We start from the raw sequence: 18,461 nt of genomic DNA on the forward strand, positions 1-18,461 counted from the left end.
TTGACATTCTGAGTCAATATTAGAATAACTGTACAGTGGCACATCTCTGTAAAAGAACAATAATGGAGGAGGCAGCTAGTCTGTCACATTTTGTGTAGATTTAACAGTGAGAGGTGGATTAATTTAAAGAGGCAGACTAAACACTGATGTCAACACAATTTGTTCCAGAAATGTTTATAGGACAGATGCTGCAAAACATCACTAAACAGCACAGGAAGACAAGGCACGGGAAACATGTTAATAACAAGCAGGAAAGAATTTCTTCACTACCTTAAATCAGACACAGTTCTGGATTGAAGCATTATGATGATAACTTTTATTTGTGTGCTAGATGTCAAGCCAAAGATTGTGTGTAAACAAGAAATGACATTAACTGCGTGACAAGCGTATCTGCAGAGAAAGAGTGGCAGGTAATGAAGCTCAGTACAAATACTGCATGGTTTTGTTTCTATACATTTTTTATCTTTTATGCTCATCAAGGCTGAATTTATTTGATCAGAAAAACATTAAAACATAATCTTTTAAAATATTATTACGATACAAAAAAATGTTTTCTATTTTAATTTAAAATTTAATTTATTCCTGTGATGCAAAACTAATTTTTCAGCATCATTACTCCAGTATTCAGTGTCACGTGATCCTGATATGCTGATTCACTACTCAAGAAACATTGATTATTTTCAATATTGAAAAAAATTTGTGCTGCTTAATATTTTTGTGGAAACTAATGCATCCTTGCTTAATAAAATTAAGAATTTCTTTCAAAATATATTACTAACTCTAATTACGAAACTTACAGTATACAGTATGCAACAGTAGTGTATATAAAATGCAGATGAGAAAAACGGAAAAAGTACAGTGTAAAGATGAAATATATAATTCACTACTCATGGCTCTCTATAGATTCTGGGTATTTCATCTTCTCATATGTAAAATATTATGGCTTCTTTTAAATTTCGAACATTATATTACAGACTAACTCTCCTTCCATTATAGATGACCACATTCGTTAGATTACATAGAAAAATACGGTAGTTTTGCTAACACAACACCATCTACAGCAAAAAACAAGAACACCCTTCATAGTCCATTGCTGAATTACACAGTTCAAAACACACCATTTCAGTATCACTCCTTTTCCTTTGTCACTTCACATATTCACTTTACATATAAGAAAAGCAGCACACATTCAATTTAACAGTAAGTTGATGTCACATATAATTCGACAAACCATCGCTAAGAAATGTACAGAATTACTGGTGTTGAGGCAGTGCAGAAGATGAATACTGGGTTGAATCTTTAACTGGTGAAATGTTGTGTCTGTCCTTGCATAGGTCACAGAAAAAGGCAGAGAGAATACTGAGGTCCTGATCCAATGAGTGCACAACCGAGTTTACAAAATAAAGATATCTGCAACTTGAACGTCGCTTCCAAAATAAGAACATAATGCGCCTCTTTATATTTTCCCCTTTGTTATTTTCCTGCATTGACGCTTTTAATATAAGGAAATTTCTGTGCAATCCCATAGGGCACATGGGCGGCAATGGCACCCATCTCTGCAGCACCCTCCACGTGAAACATCTGGTCATCAAAGTAGATGTGGGGCCGGATTTTCTCCAGCATGGGGCCTTTTGGTGCCCCGGCCAGGAAAAGAGCCTCGTCCATCTCCAGTCCCCAGGCACGGAGAGTCTTTAAGGCACGGATGCCTGAGCTGGCTGCGCTGCGAGCCGTCACAAGGTAGGTGCGGATGGGACAGTCCAGACGGTGGCCTTTAGCATAGAATTTCTTCTGAAGCTTCCCGAGCACTTCCAGGAAACCCTTCAGTGGTCCCTGTGTGGTAGACAGATCTATTAAACAGTATGTCTATTGTAGCATCTACTACATTAGAGAATAAGGACACTTTGTCCTGTTTTTGGAGATTTTGCCTTATATAAAACATTACATACAGATATTATACCTACTAATCAAAGGTGAAGTGTGTATTTTTTTTATTCCAGTAGTGGGACCAAATGCACACAATTATAATTGGAATAAAGGAATAGTTCACCTCAAAATAAAAATTTGCTGAAAATTTTAGTTTCTTCATCAGAAATTATCTGGATAAATTCAGCATTGCATCACTTGCTCACTAGTGGATCCTCTGTAGTGAATGGGTGCCGTCAGAATGAGAGTCCAAAAAGCTGCTAAAAACATCACAATAGTCCACAACTAATCCACACAACTCCACACAGTCCAGCAGTTAATGTCTTATGAAGTGAAAAGCTGCGTGTTTGTAAGAAACAAATACATCATTAAGATGTTTAACTTTAATCCATTACTTGTGGCTAAAATATAAGCCCTCTATTTATAACATATTCTCTCTATTTATATTCATCTGTTCCAATGAAGAAACAAACTCATCTTCATCCTGGATGAGCTGAGGCTGAGTACGTTTTAAGCAAATTTTCATTTTTGAGATAACCGTTCCTTTGAACGTTCATTTTGCATTTACTCTGTATCATGTTTAAAATATAATCAGTTCACATGGGTAACAAAAACAACGCTTACATGGTCTAGCAATCTGTTTTCATTTTCCCTCTCATGCTCGAAGAACTTGTCCAGGCCATGGGCTTTAAAGATACGCTCAGACTCATCAGAGAAAAGAACAGCGTCGCCGTCAAATGCCACTCTCAGCTGGGTCTCGGACACCTCGATTTGTTTTTCTGACATAAACATAGTGGCAGCTGCAATTCCTGTAAAAAAAAAAAAACACACAAAGATAAAGCTCACCAACCTAAAGGAAAAAGCAGTGTGATGAATGACATTTAAAGGGTGTCCTTTAAAGACATTAGGATGCATTAAGCCTCAGTAAAACACATAGGTCATTGGATTAAGTCGATCTGTTAGTTTTATTTAGCTTATTTTATATACACAATTATTTCTGAAATAATTAATATGACTGTTATATATGTGAACAAAGCAACATACAATAAGGTGCCATGGTTCCTTTGGAGTCACCATGACCACTAAGTCATTTGGCACTTTTCATCATTCAAAGTCACTGACAGGTTACCTTCCAAACACTAAATATCTAAATATACCACAAGTCTAATATCTGTAAGGCACACCTGTTCGTGATTTTTAAACTGGTTTCTTGATAAGTTCAATTCATATGGTTTTACTATACTTTGTATGTCACTGAGACATGTACCAATTCTGCATCACAACTTTTACTCCCCATTTGAATTCAATTTGATTAAAACATTTTACGCAACCATATTTGTCCAGACAAACTCATATGAATATTGTATTTATTAGCATAACATCAAAGGTACCTTGTTAGCACTTTGTGTACTGTTTGTTGCACACAAAAACGTCACAGTATTCCTTTGATTTACTGAATGTAATTGTGCTACAAGATGAAGTACTAGGCAGTTGCATGTGTTATCAGATATTTACTGTGTACTAACCTTCAGAGAGGGCTTCCCGAACCTTTTCAGCATCAGCAGACAAATACAAGTTCGTATGCCATGCTTTCAGGTACCCAATAGGGCTGCTTCCTCCTGTCATGCAGAACCGCTCAATGAATAGATCTGGGGACAAGAGAAGAATATTAAACAGCAATTAACATTTCATGAGAGCCAGATACTATTACATTTACATTCATGCATGTGGCAGACCCTTTTATCCAAAGCAACTTACATTGCATTCAAGCTATTGTTACATATTTGAACAGTTATTACCATGCAGCACAAAGGGATTTTTTTTTATTTATTTTTTTTTTTTTTTTTTACAAAAGCTGTTCTGGGGCAGTACCCTTCAAAAGGTACACCTCTGTACTTTATTTGCCCATAAGGGTGCGTTTTGAGAAGGTATGTGTAATTAAAAAAGAGAGTTGATCTATAAATATAAATGTGGCTGATTTGGCAGTCTGTGGTTTATAGGGACACCTAGTGGTGTGTGTGGTGGTGTTTGTCACCAGATCTCAAAATGGTTGCTCTTTTTTTCCATATAATATAAAACAGCTTTTATATGACTGGAGTCTATCTTTCACGTGAGCATACATTTAAATACATTTATCAAAAGTGGTATTTGCTCATTTATCAATAAATAATTTTTCATGAATAGCCGTTAGAAAAGAAAAGAGGTTTTCCTCAAGTTATTTAAACAGTTTAAAGGTCACAGTGTTCATTTAGAAGATTTCAATGTTTTGACACCTCAGTTATGAACTGTTTAACAGATGGAAAGCTTAGACTACTGGGAAATGTTGGGGTAATGTGCTCCTTTTAGCCTTTGACACATGGGTGCCTGCTCAGTGAGACATCAGCAGCAGGTTTGATTTACATGAAATGTCAAGCCAAGTTTGCCCAGGAGTGAAAGAAGGCATAGTACAGTCATCTGATCAGTAGACCTATAGTAAAATAAACCCCATCAGCATCCTGGCTACTCTTACATGACCCTCTAACCAGGGGCGTAGCCATCTTTTCAGAAGTGAGGGGGACAGAAATTGTATATATATATAAAATCAATAATTAATATATATATATATATATATATATATATATATATATATATATATATATATATATATATATATATATATATATATATATAATATCAATATTTAAAACATAATTTTTTTAAAACAGTTTTTTTTTCAGTTTTCTTTGATAAATATAAGGATCCAAAGATCAGCATTTATGTGAAATAAAAAGCTTTTGCAACACAATACACTATATCATTCAATATACAATTTTTGTTTTTTGGGGAAAAAAAAAATTATAGAAATGAACACTTATATTTAGCAAGGACTCTTTTGTGGGTTCGAATCTCAGGCCAGCAACACCACTGCTCCCTGGGCACCACAGCATAAATGATGCCCACTGCTCCGGGTGTGTGTTCACTGTGTGTGTGTGCACTTTTGATGGGTTAAATGCAGAGCACGAATTCTGAGTATGGGTCACCATACTTGGCTGTATGTCACTTCACTTCACTTTGAATTGATCAAAAGTGATGATAAAGTAATAATTTTTCAAAAGATTTCTATTTCAAATTAAATGCTGTTCTTCTGAACTTTCTATTGATCAAAGAAACCTGAAAAAAAATCTACTCCGCTGGTTTCAACATTATAATTATGTGTTTTTCACATCAAATCAGAATATCAGAATTATTTCTGAAGAATCGTGTGACTGGAGTAATGATACTAAAAATTCATCTTTGAAATCTCAATAAATTACATTTTGAAATATATCCAAATAGAAAACAGTTAATTTAAATAGGTTAGTAAAAAAATATTTCACTTTTTTTTTATCACATAATAAGGCAGAATAGTTTCTATTCTTTAATAAATGCTATGTCAATTGGTACTGCATTGTTCATCCTTTATTTTTCACCTGGTGGAGATTACTTGAAAAAACATATATTGTTGCAATGGTATGTTTAATGTCTTCGTGTTTGCAAACGTTTCTGGGCTTTTTTTCTGTGTAAAAACTGTTTTCATGCAGCGATATCTGGACGCTTTTGCACATATTAGGAACTTTCTAAAATGACTTTCTGCCCGAGAGCGCGCTCCGGCCTCGAGTTGAATGAAACGCACACTGCAGGAGTGTTTGCGCTCTGTGATGTCCATCTCGCTGTATTCTGGGCCCGAATTAAATATTAAATCATATGCAGACTATCCCGTCTCTTTGAGTTTAAATCTATATTTATTCAGACCAGCTCTTGAAAATCTCTATGAGAAAAACTTGACAGAAAATGTGCGGGGGTCGAATTTCCATGATATTAAAAGTGGGGGGGACACGTCCCCCGCGTCCCCCGCGTAATCTACGCCCCTGCCTCTAACTCTAGAACTCTCTATTGTAATTCTATTCTACTCTAATTCTATTATTAAAAAAAACACTAGTTTCTCTATTCTTTTGTATTCTATTTGTTTTCTTTTTATTTATTAATTTAAAAACAACCTTGCTTCGTGTACTGCGTTAGGCGAACTGAGAGTATATTCATTGCTCTTTCATTGCTCTTTTGTTGATTTTGATCTCCTGAGAAACAGAAAATACAAACATACACAGGCATCTTCGAGACACCCCACAGTCTAGAGTGGAGATGCAGAAAACCTCCTTCCTCACAAACTTAATGTGACTCACATGTGTGTAGCCATATCATCCTGGAGCCCAAGACCGGTTTCCCACTGAAGCTAAGCAGGGCTGAGCCTTGTCAGTACCTGGATGGGAGACCTCCTTGGAAACCTAGGTTGTGTGGGTCCTAGGAACCCAGTGTAGTGATGGGGACACTATACTGACAACAAGCACCGTCCTTTGGACGGGACGTTAAACCGAGGTCCTGACTCTCTGTGGTCATTAAAAATCCCAGGATGTCTTTCGAAAATTCAACTATTGGCCTCTGACCATCATGGCCTCCTAACAATCCCCATATCTGCTGATTGGCTTCATCACTCTGTCTCATCTCCTTAAATAGTTAGTCATAACCTATGTCTAATGTTCAGACTGGAGAGTTTGTGATTGTGAGGTACATGTATACATTGGCCAGCATGATACACCCTGAGCCACATGGATTCCTAATGAACGAGTAAGAGTTAACTAGAATAATCAAATGTCAGAACAATAATAATAATAATTAGAGACAGACAATCAACCAATTTGGCTTTCAAACTAAATTCAAGGTCATACTAAAATGGAGTCAGATAATAAAATGGAGTCAGATTTGAGTTTAACCTAAATTGAATAACTCTTTTATATGTTTTAATACATATATTAATGTGTCTGAATCTACAGGCTAGTAGGGTTATTGTTCTCTAGTGAGATTAGCAAAGAATTATGAGAGACATTTTCAACACTCTTGATACTTTAGATCAAATTATCCTTCTTGAAATATGATTGGCTCTTGTTTCGAAAGACCACCAACACACACACACCCCATTCTTCGTATTATTTTTTCTTTCTTCTTTGTCGTGGTGGATTTAGGAACTATTGCGGCATTACATTCACATTTATCATCTAACAAACATCTAATATTTTCATGGTTCAGGCTTCTGCCTTCAAATGTTTCTTGAAACATCAGTTCATATCCACATATTTGTTGTTTTGTCCAAAGAGAGGCCAAAGGATGGAGAGATGTTTGTTTTCTCTTCATTCAGCCACCGAAACGAACAAAACCAGTCCAGCTGGGGCACTGCAGGGAGCTGAGCAGGAAGTGACTGGTTTGTGAAACAAAGGTTAGTGGTGTCACATACATCTCTGTGGGAAGATATGATTGGCCAGCTGGAGATTTATCTTCTAAGAAAACATTTGCATTGACAGTTTTGTGTCCTTAGAATCATGTCGTTACTTTGTATCCCATGCCTTTGACTTAATAACAATAATATAGTATAGCTGTGTACATTTTACTGTTTTGTGGTTTATGATTTCATGATGAGGCACCTTCATGTCTTTCTTTTTCTTTTTCTTAAAGAAGTAAATGATGTGAACTATCCCCAAAAAACGATCCCCCATTGTCAACACCGATCACCCAAGGTTGGCTTTTTTTTTTCAAGAATTGACATTTCTGACCATGTACATGTAACAGCAAATTATACTTACTGTGGTAGTTGATGGTGTTGATGAGTCTGATGCCTACATGAGCATGGTTGTAGGTTACCAGCACAATATCAAACAGCTCCTCACTGTCTGGATAGAGCTCCCGCAGGCGGCTGTTTACTGCCTCCAGTGCCTGAGAAAACATGCACAATAATGTGTCTAATCAAATGAAGTAAGAAGACAGTGAGAATATTGCAGTCAGTGCTGATAAAGGAATAGCTCACACAAAAATGAACATTTGCTGAAAATGAACTCACTCTCAGGCCATCAAAGATGTAGATGAATTTGTTTGTTCATCTGAAAATAAATTGAGCATTGCATCACTTGCTCAGCATGAGGATGCGAGTTCAAGCAGCTGAAAAAAACATCACCATAATCCACAAGTAATTAAGTTCACAACATTTGTGTTTATAATAAATGAATTCACCATTACAATGTTTTCAATCAAAACTTTTGATTCCAGCTAAAATAGCTCTCCAGCCAGTATATTGCTTCTCCAGTCAAAAAGTAATCTTGCCCATCCAAAACCATCCTAAAAAATATGTTGGTGGATATTGATGTGAGAGGACAGCAGGGGATGAACTTTTTACACTGGAGGAAGCATTATTATGGATTGTAGACTCTATTATCAGAGATTATTATGTTTTTTTTTTGGGACAGAAGTAACTATTTACAGTTAAAGCATCTTAATTATGTATTCGTTTCTTACAAACACGCAGCTTTTCACTTCACAAGACTTTAACTGATGGATTGGAGTTGTGTGGATTACTTGTGGATTATTGTGATGTTTTTATCACTGGTTTGGACTCTTATTCTGATGGCATCCATTCAATGCAGAGGATCCATTGTTGAGCAAGTGATTTAATCACATCTACATCTTAGATGGCCTGAAGGTGAGTACATTTTCAGCAAATGTTCATTTTTGGGTAAACCATTCATTTAAGGCAATGACAAAAAAATAACTTGATAATGCATGATATTTTATTGTGCATTATTACCTTAACAAATGGGAATGCTGGGCCCGGAGCAAAGGGCTCATTTTCGTGCTCCACCTGATACCTGAGGTACTCCTCTATGCCTTTCTGCTCAAACACCTTCTGCTCTTTCTCTGTCCGGAACAGAACCCGCGATGACACAGCAATGGTGACCGCATTCTCTGGTTTGGGCTGAATAGAGATGGTGAAAGAGTGAGACATTGGCTGTAAGACATTCATTACAAATATTGATCATACAAATACAAGTAACTGGTCCTTCTGTTTGTTAAAAGCATGTGCAATGATTTCATAAAAGTGGTCTATATGACTTGTGACCTGTCGCAAATCTTCTGAAGACAAATTATAGCTTTGTGCAATAAAAAAAAAAATATTTCACTATAATAATATTCATCTCCACCATTGCTCTTGAATTCCGTTTGAACATGAGTATATTTACATCTAACATATTGTATACTTTTGATTTTAGTATTACATTTTGTAGTTTTTATTACATTATTTTGTAATCTTTTAAATATTAAAATTTTTTTATTCTGTCACCCACCTTCAAGTCATTTTTGGGTGAACTACCCATTTAATGCACCACATTTTAATATACATAACCACACACGAAGGGAGAAATTATTGAATAAAGATGCCACTAATGTATCACATAATTTCAGATGACTTAAAATATAGCTCAGAAGTCATACTGACCACTCATTACATAAAATGATGACAGTTATTTTCATTTTGGGTAAATCATCCCTTTAAAAAGCCAGCAAGAAATAAATTCTGTGGAGTGCATATAGAGCAGCTGAAAGAACAGTATGAAATGCAATAGTCATCTCTATACAGCAAGCAATCATGCATCATTACAGATTATCTCTTAAAGTGAGAAGGTACAAATAGCGCGATTAATGAAGATCACATAAGGATCTACGGTTTCAGAGTAGATCGGACAGGACTAAATAATTTGAGATTATCATGGTCAGTCATCACAATTGCCATTTTCCCAATTTTATTGTTCAATAAATGTTTCATATGCAGCCACACAGACCACTGTACCAAAAGTGATCTAGTGATTATACAAAAATTCATTTCCAAGTAATGTTGCCAACCTGTGTTATGTAATTTAGTGGAAATTGCCGGTGATGCATCAGGTGGTATATAGACAGTAATGTGATTCCCAGCAGCAGCACAGCCTATGTATAGTCACATGGCCACACATCAGCTGAGTATGTCACAGGAAACCACCAGGAAGAGCAGGGCTAGTTAATTTTGGAAAGGGGCTACCGCATGACGCAGAACTCTGTTCGTGCTGTTCAACATGCCCTCAAGCGAGCGACAACCCTCCAACCCCAGACATGTACTGCCTGGGGGTTATGGGAAAAGGACAAGCCTGTGTAAATTGATCTGTGATGAGTTAACAGTCTCTTTCCCCAAAGAACCGGAGAACGATTTGACATTTCAGATGAGCCATGTCACATAGCGTCTCTCCCTCATGCTGGGAGATCCTGAGAAGTCTGAGCAGGACAGGGAAATGTTGATGATATTATAGAGGGTATGTCAGGTGGTTGTGGAAATGAGATTGGATGAGTGGCCACTGTATTACAGAGGGAATGGGGACAAATTCGAACTATTCAGTACATTGTAGAGAGAACATTTACCCAAGGGCCCTTGACAGATCAGGAAAAGTGAACACTCACCTGCTGTTTAATATCTGTCCTAATTGTATAAATTGCAACTCTGGTGCCCACTTACCAGCTATATGTGATATTTTACTACAGATAGAGTTTTCTAAATCAGAAACATAAAGGTAAAGCACATGGAAATGAGTAAATGTTAAGGAGGGAAGTTGTGAATATGCAAACAATTATAGTGTTTCAGGAAAAAAATATTTTTTATTTTAATTTAAGAAAGAAAGAAGAAAGAAAGAAAGAAAGAAAGAAAGAAAGAAAGAAAGAAAGAAAGAAAGAAAGAAAAAGGTTTTGAGAGGAAATGAAAGAGTCTGAAGTGTACTATAACACACACCAAATTCAAATCATGATTTGAAATTGAAAATTTTTTACTTCTTTTTTTTTAATTATTATTCAAATATTGCCACTCACGGTTTCTAAATAAAATAAAATGAAATTATAGCAGACGTACCTTGGAAGGCCTTCAAATATTGTCTTTGACGAGTGGAGCCATAGATGCCGAAAGGTCAAGAACCGTTCCTATAGACCATATTTTAGTGAATTTTTTTATTTATTTATTCCAATTTTTATAATATATACAATGTTTGTTTTTGTTTTTTATATTCATATTTTTATTCTACACTATTCCTAAGTCACTAAACAAATTCATACACTTGTAAAATTCATGGTCATTTTTCTGACTGCTAAATAATTCTATTATTATTTACAGTATGTACATTTGTACAAAATATCCCCACAAGGATGGTAAAACTTTATTTTTTTTGACATTGTGGGGACCGGCCTGTGGTGTGTGTGTGTGTGTGTGTGTGTTTGTGTGTTTGATAAAAAGAAAAAGAAAACATTAAAAAGGATTTTCACTTTCACTCTTCGTCTTAGATTTTTGTGTGTGATGTTGTGGTTATGCTACTTATTCTAATTTTTCATTCTGCCATTTTCTGCCTTTCATGTGTGGTCAATCACAGGAAAACACAATTTTTAATGCATACAGCAAAAAATGTTGAATGCATTACACAGGCACATTGCACAGTTAAACACCTCTGGCAGACACATTGACATATCTACTGAAAGACAGAAATGGATTTCGAAATGAATTTTCTTTGCAGCCAGACTTAAACAGTCAAGTATACTAAAAGCACCATCAAACTGAGCTCTTAAAATGCATTAATGTGTTTATTTGTGTAAGTCCATATTGTGAGTCAAAAGGTCATGCGTTTTAGTAGAGCAAAAAAGAACAGATTGTTAATGAGATGGCAGAGATTAAAATCTGCACGACCCTTTGAAAATACTTACAAAGAATATGCCTCCCTCCACCTTCCTGGTCCGTCTCACAGGTCCCTTCATAAAATATTATAACATTTCATATCAACCTCCACGTCACAGTCATACAGATTTGTACATTATGTAATGCATATCACAATACATATATGTTCATATTGATGAGTTTAACATAGTTAAAAAATAAATAGGAAAACACATAGGGCAGAAAGCAAATAACAGACAAGCTTTGTTGAGAAACGAACCACCAAACAGTCCAATCATGTTCATATAGACGGGGTTTAGTTCTCCTGTGGAGGTGTTTTGTATAAACTGGGTGCTTGAGAATGCTCCCCAAATGCTTGCTCAGTAGTATGCAGTGTTATTCATGGTTCAAACTCTCGATATAGAGACACTTTAATTATACTGTCACAGATACAGTTACAGACACCACAGGGGCTTCAAGATTGAGTGTTAGTAGCAGCTCCCGGTAAATAAACTAAGTAAACTGTGTTTTCTTTCCCTTTGACCAAGCGGAAACTGAAACCCAAGCCATACACTGAGCATTCCTTAAAAATATGAAGTGAGCATAGAAGATACCAGCCCTCTTCATTATAATGTGTTTTTCTGTTATAATTTCCAGCATCATTATTTCAGTCTTCAGTGTCACTTGATCCTTCAGAAATCATTCTAATATAACTGATTTGCTGCTAGGGATACATTTCTTCTTATTATTTATTTAATGTATATTCAAGACTCTTTCAATGAATGGAATGTTCAAAAGAATAAAATTTGTTTAATTGAATTATATTTTGTCATAATGATGTTAACGTCTTTACTGTCACTTTTGATCAAATCAGTTCATCCTTGCTGAATAAAATTATGAATTTCTTTCAGAAAGGAAACATCTTACTGAATCCACACTTTTGAATAGGGTCTGTTGTAATTTAAAAAACTTTTTACTTAAAAAATAGATGTAAATATTTAAATGTATATGTTTGTATATTATCATTTATATGTAGCTGTTTAACAGCAAGTTCCCATTTTGACAAATTACATTATAGTGTACATGCAGTAAATGAACAGTAACGCCTTTAACAATTTTTTCCTCTTCAGGAACCCAAGCTGCGTTGAACGCAATGGGGAATGCCCTCTGCGTGACCACGCTCTGAATGTGTAATCAGCCCAAAGGAAGGCAAGACATCATAGGCGGGTGATGCCATCGACCAGGAAGCTTAAAAAGCACATGTGGCAGTGCCGGCGTTAGCCTTCTGTCATTTCAGCAAGCACTCTGTGTGTTGTCAGTCTCAATCTGTGTTGTGAGTCTTATTTACTGTTTTATTTACTGTTTTTTGTCAAGTTACACAACCATAATAAGCTCCATCATGCCCAAGGCAAAGGAAAGAAAAGATTTAAAGAGGAGAGAAGACAGAGTCGTGCTATAAATTATGTGTTCCTCCCTGCTCACACCTCATCAAGGGTGGGGATACACACAGTCTATGCATGGTTTGTTTGGGAGCGGAGCATGCACTCTCGAGGGGGTCGACTGCTCGCATTGCGAGTGTCTCCCACTGCATTTGCTTTGTTACCGGAAGGCTCTCTTTGAGGAGGGAGCCTTCACCAGCGTTCCTTGCAGTGGGTTTGGCAGTTAGATCTGCTGGAGGGAATGGAGACGGGCACGTCCCTATTTCTTTCCTCACCCGCCAGATCTGCCCGATCTCTGGGTTTGGAAGCCCGCATTGCGGCTACTTCCTCCCGGGGCTCGATGCTTCACCTGTCTTCCTCTGAGGAGAATGATGTGGAGAGTGTCGATGAGGTCTCACCCCCTCTATCGCCCCAGTACAAGGAGCTGTTGGAGGTGGTAACTCGCACAGTAGCCAAATTAAAGATCGATTGGCCTGCTGAAAGTCAAGCCGAGCCGCAGTGAAGCAGGCTTGATGAACGCAGAGTTCCAGGGCGTAGTGGCTTCCAGTGAGCGCTGCTCTCAGTTTCTTCCACCCGGGAGCATAGCAAAGCTGAGAGGCTCGCCACCCCTTTGGGGGTCAATAAAACAGTTAGCTCGGTTGCCCCAGGCTGGTCCTCCGCTTCAGAGCACTAATCTATCTATAGCATTCAGTTCTGCTCTCTATCTCAAATCAGGTCAGAGAACTGGTTTGTCACGGTAGATCTCAAAGACACATACTTCCATGTCTCCATTCTTTCCCCAACACAGGAAGTTTCCGAGGTAGCTGCTCACATTGCAGCCTGTCTGAGTGACATTTCTAGCCGGATGAATGCATCACCTTAAGCTCAACCTTACTCAGACAGAACTGCTGGTGGTTCCAGGTAACCCATCGTTTCATCACAACTACTCTATACAGCTGGTTTCATCAACCATAACTCCTTCTAGGACAGCCAGAAACCTAGGAGTTCTGATGGATCATCAGTTAAGCTTCACAGACCATATTGCTACAATGACCCGGTCCTGCAGATTTGCCTTTTACAGCATGAGAAGATTAAACCCTTCCTGTCAGAGCAATCCATCCAACTTCTTGTCAAAGCTCTTGTTCCTTCAAGATTGGACTATTGTAATGCTCTCCTGGCTAGTCTTCCTGCATGTACTGTCAAGCCTCTACAACTGATCCATAATGCAGCAGCGAGGGTTGTATTCAATGAGCCAAAAAAAGCTCATGTTACTCCTCTCCTCATCAGGTTACACTGGCTGGCAATAGCCGCTCGCATCAAATTCAAGACGACCACTGGCACAGCACCAGTTCAAACTTAACTCACTAGTTCAAACTTAAGTGCCCACCAGAAGCTTGCTTTCTGCAAGGGAAGGACGCCTTGTGGTGCCATCCCAAAGAGATTCAAAATCCCTCTTATGGACTGTAACAATGTAAAAACTTCCTAATCACAGTAAGAAGGAGGCGGGAACTGGCGGACATTTAAATAAAACTTTAATAACTAAATAAACACAACACAGCATGACAGCCCCTCACGGACGACTACCGCGCACAAACAAAAACCAAAACACAAAATAAAGCCCAGGTCTGGTCCTCTCTCATCCTTCACTGTAATAGCTCCTCTTTTATATTCTTCCGATCTCCTCCGTGGGACTCGAGGTGAGTGGCGAAGGTGTCACTTATTTCCAAATCATCGTACCGGCCTAGTTCCATTCTCACGGCTCTCAGCCCCATCCCACTCGTCACCTACCCTATCACCCCTCACAGGCCAGAAGGTACTCCCGAGATTTCGCTCTACTCCCCCCTCCAGGGGAACCGCTCACGGTGGCCGCACCTGGTTTTACGTCACCTGGTGGTAAGGACAGACAGACAAGAGAAAAGGAGACAGAAGGATGAGGATTGACAGTACTATCGAGTACTTCCATTCTGTCTTCCACTCTCACCCCGCACCTTTAAGAAGTGTGTAGATGCTGCTCTGGCTCCACTGCGACTGCAGGACACCCCCATATTAAAATATATAAACAATTGGTTGATTTTAGCTCAATCAGAGTAGATGGCAGTTTGACATCGGGGAGCTGTGTTTGAGACTGAACGCCAAGAAAAGTGTACTTTCTCCATTACAATGGACCAATTATCTAGGCGTGGGATTTGACCACAATGCAGACACGTCTGTCCCCTGCTCATATCGAGTCGATCCTCACATCAGTCAAGAGGGTCAGAGAAGGTCCCAGGAAGTCACTCACTGTCAAGCAGTTTCAGAGATTGCTGGGTCTCATGGCAGCTGCATCCAATGTGATACCTCTTGGCCTGCTATACACGAGGCCCCTACAGTAGTGGCTCAAGACCAAGGGATTTTCCCCAAAGGGGGAATCCACTTCGAACTATCAAGGTCACGCAGTGATGCATCCGTGCCTTAGACATGCGGAAGAAAACTTGGTTCTTGAATCAGGGTTGGTGCTGGGAGCTCCTTGTCGCTGTGTAATACTAGCGATGGATGCCACCCAGTCTGTGGAGTGGTCGCCATCTGACATGGCATATCAATTGTCTGGAGATGCTGGCTGTGTATCGAGCATTATTACACTTCCTAACACTTCCTCCCAGACCTGAGAGGTCATCATGTGTTGGTGCGCACCGTCAACATATCAGTGGTCTCTTACATCAACCACCAGGGAGGTCTGCGTTCACCACCCTTGTACAAGCTGGTACACCAGAAACTTGTGTGGTCCCAGGACAAACTCCTCTCACTCAGAGCAGTATACATTCCTGAATATCTCATTATGGGAGCAGACATCCTGTCAAGACAGGGGCTGATGCCCAGGGAATGGTTGCTTCACCCAGATGTGGAGAGATTTTGGCCAGGCTCAGGTGGAGCTCTTTGCGATTAGGAGACATCAATGGGAGTCATTCAACACGGAGTATGGCGGCCTCCAAGGCCTTCTTAGCAGGTGTATCCATGTAGGACATCTGCAACGCTGCGGGATGGTCCACCCCATCCACCTTTGTGAGGTTCTATGGCCTTGACATGCAAGCCACTCCAGGCTCTTCTGTTCTCTTGCCTTAGCTGTACTCTTTGGATAAACACTAGGCACGGATGTGGAAGTCTGGTGGCATGGGCACCTTGTTCCCCATAGCATTCAATGCAGCTCCTGAAGTTGCAAGTTCCTGAAGAGGAATGTCTCAGGTTTCGTATGTAACCATTGTTCCTCGAGGGAACGAGATGCTACATCTCGAAGCCATACTCCCGGCACCCCTGCCAGCTCTTGCTTCATTCCTTGAGGCTAACGCCGGCACTGCCACATGTGCTTTTAGGCTTCCTGGTCGATGACGTGACCCGCCTATGACATCATGCCTTCCCTTGGACTGATTACGCATGTGATTCAGAGTATGGTCACACAGAGGGCGTTCCCCATAGCATTCAACACAGCGTCTCGTTCCCTTCGAGGAACCATGGTTACATTCGTAACTTGAAACTTTTTTTTATTCAAGATTTTAGTGTATGTACGGCTGTAAGATTTTAATAAATCTGTACAAGAACAAAAACAGTCACTGAGTCAAACAATATATTTTAATATAATTTTCATTACTTGGCTAATGTGGGTTTATTCATACAGGTCAAAGTGGCAGATTTTGGGGTGGTAACTTTCTATACCCACAGTGCAGGGAACAGGAACCATGAATCACTTCTGGGTCAGTCTGGGGCAAGCAGTGCAAGTGTTGGAAATGGGAGAATACAAGATGATAACAAAGAGGAGAACGGCATTGCAGGTTATTAATAGATTTAGAAAAGGCCAGTGACGCTTAGAGTAAGTATAGAGCTAAAGGCTATGGCAGAGAGGGAAATTATCCACATGGTGTTGACCAGCTGCCTGTTGCACACACTGAGCTGTTTTTATTTCTGTTAAGGTGACTGTGCCATTTAATAACAAGTTTAAAATTCTCTAAGTAACAAAACAAATGCACTAGGCCAGACAAAATCTTATATTATAAAGCTCTGCCCTTGACAGCAGTGTCACTATTTTATTTGCCATGCACAACGTATGACATATGGCATTTTGATATCTTTACGATGGTGTTAGCAGAGTCTAAATAAGCAGTGGAAGACTTAAAATGAGCTGCACCTGCTGTACCTCCGATGGCATTATCTCCTTACATATTAGTACTGTTACCTAATAGTGCCATTACCCCCCTCCTTTCCCATGAAATCCGCTCTGTTTCTGTTTAACAAACACTGACACCACAACCAGGTACCACAACATAAAAGGCTATGCTCCTCTTGTAATTATATTTCATATAATTATGCTGTTCTGACAAGATACAGATCAGCACGAAGGGAAAGTGACTGGAAAGGCACTGAAAGATGTGCACTATTGTACGTAAACATTCCATGCACTAAATAGCCCACAAAAGTGTGACCTCACAAGAAAAAAAGACAGCAGCGATAGGAAAATTCAAATCACAATGAATGTTAGAGTTGTCTATGCAAATATGATGAAAAAACTGAATGTGAGTTTACATATGGGACACTTACTGATTTGGGCTTCTTTGTAGAATCTACATTTTCATGGATATCCTTGCTGTCGTCCCAGGATGCTTGGCTATCACCGTTTGAGGCTGACGGGCAGGTGCTGGGCATAGGGTCTTGCACCTTCATGACCTGAACAGGGTCAAGACTCATTCTCCCCAACTCTTCTCATTAACAACACACTTATCCAGGGCTGTTCTCTCTGTTCACATGCACAGCCTTTCTTCCACACACAGTGTATATCTCCAGCTTCAGGTAGAACTTTATCTGATGCTGTACTCCTGATTCAGTGTCTAATGATAATGTTGGCTTTGCTTCTATGCGTCTATATCCTCTCTGCTCTGACGTTCTGCCTGCAATCTGCTGCTGTGACGTGGTATGTGTTAATATCTACCCCTTCTCTCTTTTCCTCCCTCCCCACTCATCCCTCACTCATGCACAAGCCACCCTCCTCGCTTTCACTCTATTTGCTCTAATCCAACTGCATGTGCTCTCTCTCCCTCTCTCAAAATATAATATTCTGATTGGATCAGCATCTTCCAGCCAATGAATAATGGGCTTCCCTGACAGACAGCTAGATCTTCCCCTCTGACACATACACAGACAGACGGACGAATGGATAGACAGACAGACAGATAGATCTGATAGATAGACCCCTTAATGCCATTGTAATGGGACAAAACAACCCATAACCCAATAATCAGTTGCTAGGCAGCACTTTGACCCCATGTACAACCTTGCCAGGGATTGGCTGTTTAGTTGGCACCCTGACAACATCCCTGGGGCCCAGAGTGACAAACTGTCCACAATGTCCAGTGGTTGGCTGCCCTCTTCTGGGTGAAGGAGGAATTCTATTCTAATTCAAGTATTACACATTAATAGAATGACATCTAGATATTCCGCATTGCAGAGTGTGAGTGTGATATTGCTTACAATAAACAATACTGGTAGCATAAGTTTTGGCCAGTTATTTTTTTGTATTTCCACTTCCCATTCATCTA

General features: G+C 39.1%; 1 protein-coding gene across 2 annotated transcripts; it reads right to left on the bottom strand.

The window, feature by feature from the left end:
- Window positions 1-293: 293 nt before the first annotated feature.
- On the bottom strand, window positions 294-17,876 carry nt5c1aa (5'-nucleotidase, cytosolic IAa). Of its 2 annotated transcripts, XM_052583326.1 has the most exons (7): window positions 17,467-17,875; window positions 11,533-11,577; window positions 8,570-8,737; window positions 7,575-7,704; window positions 3,450-3,572; window positions 2,548-2,732; window positions 294-1,830 (listed from the first exon to the last, which is right to left on the bottom strand). In XM_052583326.1, the coding sequence occupies exons 1-7, from the start codon at window positions 17,611-17,613 to the stop codon at window positions 1,474-1,476; spliced, it is 1,155 nt and encodes a 384-aa protein (XP_052439286.1). In that variant the 5' UTR covers window positions 17,614-17,875; the 3' UTR covers window positions 294-1,473. The 2 variants fall into 2 exon arrangements, with proteins under 2 accessions (XP_052439286.1, XP_052439288.1); XM_052583328.1 differs by lacking the exon at window positions 11,533-11,577 and having other exon boundaries at window positions 17,467-17,876.
- Between the last annotated feature and the right edge of the window lie 585 nt (window positions 17,877-18,461).

This window comes from Carassius gibelio, chromosome B19 (genome assembly GCF_023724105.1).
Source record: "Carassius gibelio isolate Cgi1373 ecotype wild population from Czech Republic chromosome B19, carGib1.2-hapl.c, whole genome shotgun sequence".
NCBI classification, from domain to species: Eukaryota; Metazoa; Chordata; class Actinopteri; order Cypriniformes; family Cyprinidae; genus Carassius; species Carassius gibelio.